The 3,086-nt window shown below is 36.4% G+C and overlaps 1 protein-coding gene across 1 annotated transcript; it reads left to right on the top strand.

The window, feature by feature from the left end:
* The first annotated feature begins 2,357 nt into the window (after positions 1–2,357).
* LOC138899787 (uncharacterized) lies at positions 2,358–2,747 on the top strand. Its single transcript, XM_070186478.1, has one exon. The coding sequence runs from the start codon at positions 2,358–2,360 to the stop codon at positions 2,745–2,747; it is 390 nt and encodes a 129-aa protein (XP_070042579.1).
* The last annotated feature ends 339 nt before the right edge of the window (positions 2,748–3,086 follow it).

The raw sequence follows: 3,086 nt of genomic DNA, 5'->3' as shown, positions 1-3,086 counted from the left end.
GTTGGCCAAAAACGATAACAAACAATAATACTCCACTAATTAAGATTATGAGGGTATATTTCGCGGCTGTCAATCATATTGAGACTAGTATAGCACAATTTAGGGTACATTTGACTTTAAGACATCAGCTTGCATATGAATCTAAGTTAATTGGATAGTGAATGAGAAAAGTCCAATATATTCTTTAAACTCAAATAACCAGTTAAGAAGCTACATGGTTGAAAATTAGAACATTTCTTAAGCAAAAGCAAATAGGAATTGAACTGGAATTTCCGAGATATACATGAGGAGTCTTTAAAGGGCTATTGTCACTGTTGAACCCGAATCTAAGTGATTTATTCATGACTAGAATAAAGCTTGGGTAAAACTAAGTGGAGCTCCGATAGTTTACTATTTCCACAAAAGAAAATTAAAATAGAAGATGGTTTGTGAGCCTTAAGCTTAACTGCCACCGAACGAGTGAGCCACAATCGGTAGCAATCGAATAAGGAGTCACTGTCATTGTCCTACTGGCTCCCTAGCAATATTTGGTGGAAGAGAGATGTTGAGCTAAGCATATATTATATTTTGATGATTAACAAACTTTGCCTAAGAACTAGGTTTCGTGTTCCAGTTTTGTGTGTTGATAGACTGTTGTGCAGATAAAGAAAGATGAAAGTCAAGTGAACTAGGTCTGCAACAAGCCTTAGGAAGAAAGCGAGTCAAAAGCGAAAGGCCGCATTCCCATGCGAGTAGCGATTCCCAGAAGATCCTATCTGTGTCTTGAAAGGAATACACGTCTGGGTGGATTTCGTGTATTAAAAGGGATATGTATTTATGGGAAATACTCGTGGGAAAAAAGAAGTTTGCAAAGTTGTAAATAATTAAGGAAACCAAGTCTATATAGGAGAGGTTTTCCTCAACCGAAATATTCTAGGTTTTGGAGCATTAATTGAGGAAGATTTTCGGCCAAACTTGCACCTATAAAAGAAGATATTTTGCCACACTTCAAGACTACTACTATTGGGAGAAATCGTGAGAATACTTCTGACAATAGCAAGCAAAGCAAAAAGGTACTTATGAAGATTCAATTTAATCAACTGAAGAACCAGTTCTTAAAGATGAAGTTGCTCTAGTTCTTTAGTTGTTACGCTGAGTCTAGTGTTTTGAATTGTAACTTATCTACTTTCATAAAAGTGCAATAGTAGGTTATTGTTGAAACATTATTTTTGTAAGCTTTCTGGGCTAGAGTTAGTATGGGACGGGTTTTCTACAATTAGATTGATTTTAAAGGTTAGGGTGCTAGAGTTAGTCCCCTTGGTTATAGAGTTGTAACCTAAAACTGCTCTTAGAAGTTAGTGGAGATTTGAGAAAATCCTACCGGTAGGTCGTGGTTCTTACTCCCTTTAGCAAATAGGTTATCCACATAAAAATCTCTATGTTGATTACTTTTTTGCAATTATTTTTGTTTGTGTCTGTTCGAATAGTTCAAAGAACCAGGTTCTTTGAAAATGCGTAAATCAGGCAAGACACAATTCAACCCCCCTTCTTGTATTTAAGTGATGTCTAAAATAACAATTGGTATTAGAACGAGGTCTTTCATAAGAGGAAAACACCTTGAAAGGATCCACAATGGATGCACCACCAGATGCTCAAGAAGGACAATCAACCATTAGGCCACCACTATTTAATGAAAAATACTAAGGATGGCGAAAGGAAAAGATGTACGATTTCTTGGAAGGAGAAGACCTAGAACTTTGGAATAATGTTGAAAAAGGACCAAAGATTCTTATGTTGTTTGATGATAATGGTGTCCCCACTTGACCAAATCCAAGAGAAAAATATTCCGAAGAAGATGTTAAAGGAGTTCAAAAGAATGCCAAAGCTAAGAAGATTCTGATCTGTGGAATTGGTCCGGATGAATACAATAGAATATCTACCTGCAGAGATGCAAAAGTCATATTGGATGCCCTGTAGTGTGCTCATGAAGGTACCTCTCAAGTGAAGCAGTCAAAGATTGACATGCTAACTAAGCAAGATGAACTGTTTAAGATGAAAGAGGGGAATACTATCCTAGAGATGAATACTAGGCTCATTTTAATTATCAATGAATTAATATCTCTTGGAGAAGTTATTTCTCATAACAAAATTGTGAGGAAAATTCTGAGCATACTGCCACCATCATGGGGCAGCTAGGTGAATGCAATCATTGAAGGTAGAAATCAGAATACAATGACCTTTACGACCTTATTGAAAACTTGGATACTTATGAGTTAAAACTCAATCAGGATCGCCCAGATCGACAAACTTATGAACCTCACAAGACCAAGAACCTGGTGCTCAAGACCACCCACAAATAGGACATTGAAGAAGATGATATGGCATTGCTCACTAGACATTTTCAGTGGGCAATAAGGAAAGGTGTTTTCTTAAAGAAAGGTAGTTCATCCAAATCCAAGGTTGTGGAAAAAAATAATAACAACACTGATGGATGCTACAAGTGTAGAAAACAAGATCACTTCATCAAAGACTATTACTTGTGGGAACTTGAGTGGAAGAAGAACAATTCTAATAAAGGAAAGCAAAAGAAGAAAGACCGGGTTCCTGGAAGAAGAATAACAAATAAGGCAATGGACAAAATTGTGAAAAGAGTTATGGTTGTCATGCAATCATCCTCAATTGATGAGTCTGATGATGATGATGATGATGATGATGGAAGTGAAGAGGAAGATCAGTCATTGATGGACAAAGAGGATAGTGACTTATAATCTGAAGATCTCCTGGCATTATTGGCAAATTCATACTTTAATGCCCATGAGGAAGAAGAACCTAAGGTAAGCTTTCAAGACATCAAGGACAAGATCCACACATACTCTAAAAATAAATTGATTTCCTTGTCAGGTGTCTTGATTGATACATACCTAAAGATTTCTGATGAAAAAGAGCAATTAACGAATGACCATGCATCACTTAGGCTTGAACACAAAGACCTGAAAATAAGTAGAGAAAATCTTGAGGTCTTTGTAGTAGATCTCAAGGACTAGATTCTTATGTTAGATGATGAAAAGGCTTCTTTAGAAATTGAGAATAACAAATTGCTCAATGCT

Source organism: Nicotiana tomentosiformis, chromosome 10 (genome assembly GCF_000390325.3).
Source record: "Nicotiana tomentosiformis chromosome 10, ASM39032v3, whole genome shotgun sequence".
Taxonomy (NCBI): Eukaryota; Viridiplantae; Streptophyta; class Magnoliopsida; order Solanales; family Solanaceae; genus Nicotiana; species Nicotiana tomentosiformis.
This window is presented reverse-complemented; position numbering and strand designations above follow the sequence as displayed.

Excerpts from the sequence above, each read along its gene's own strand:
- LOC138899787 (XM_070186478.1), top strand. The coding sequence starts at position 2,358 with ATGGCATTGCTCACTAGACATTTTCAGTGGGCAATAAGGAAAGGTGTT.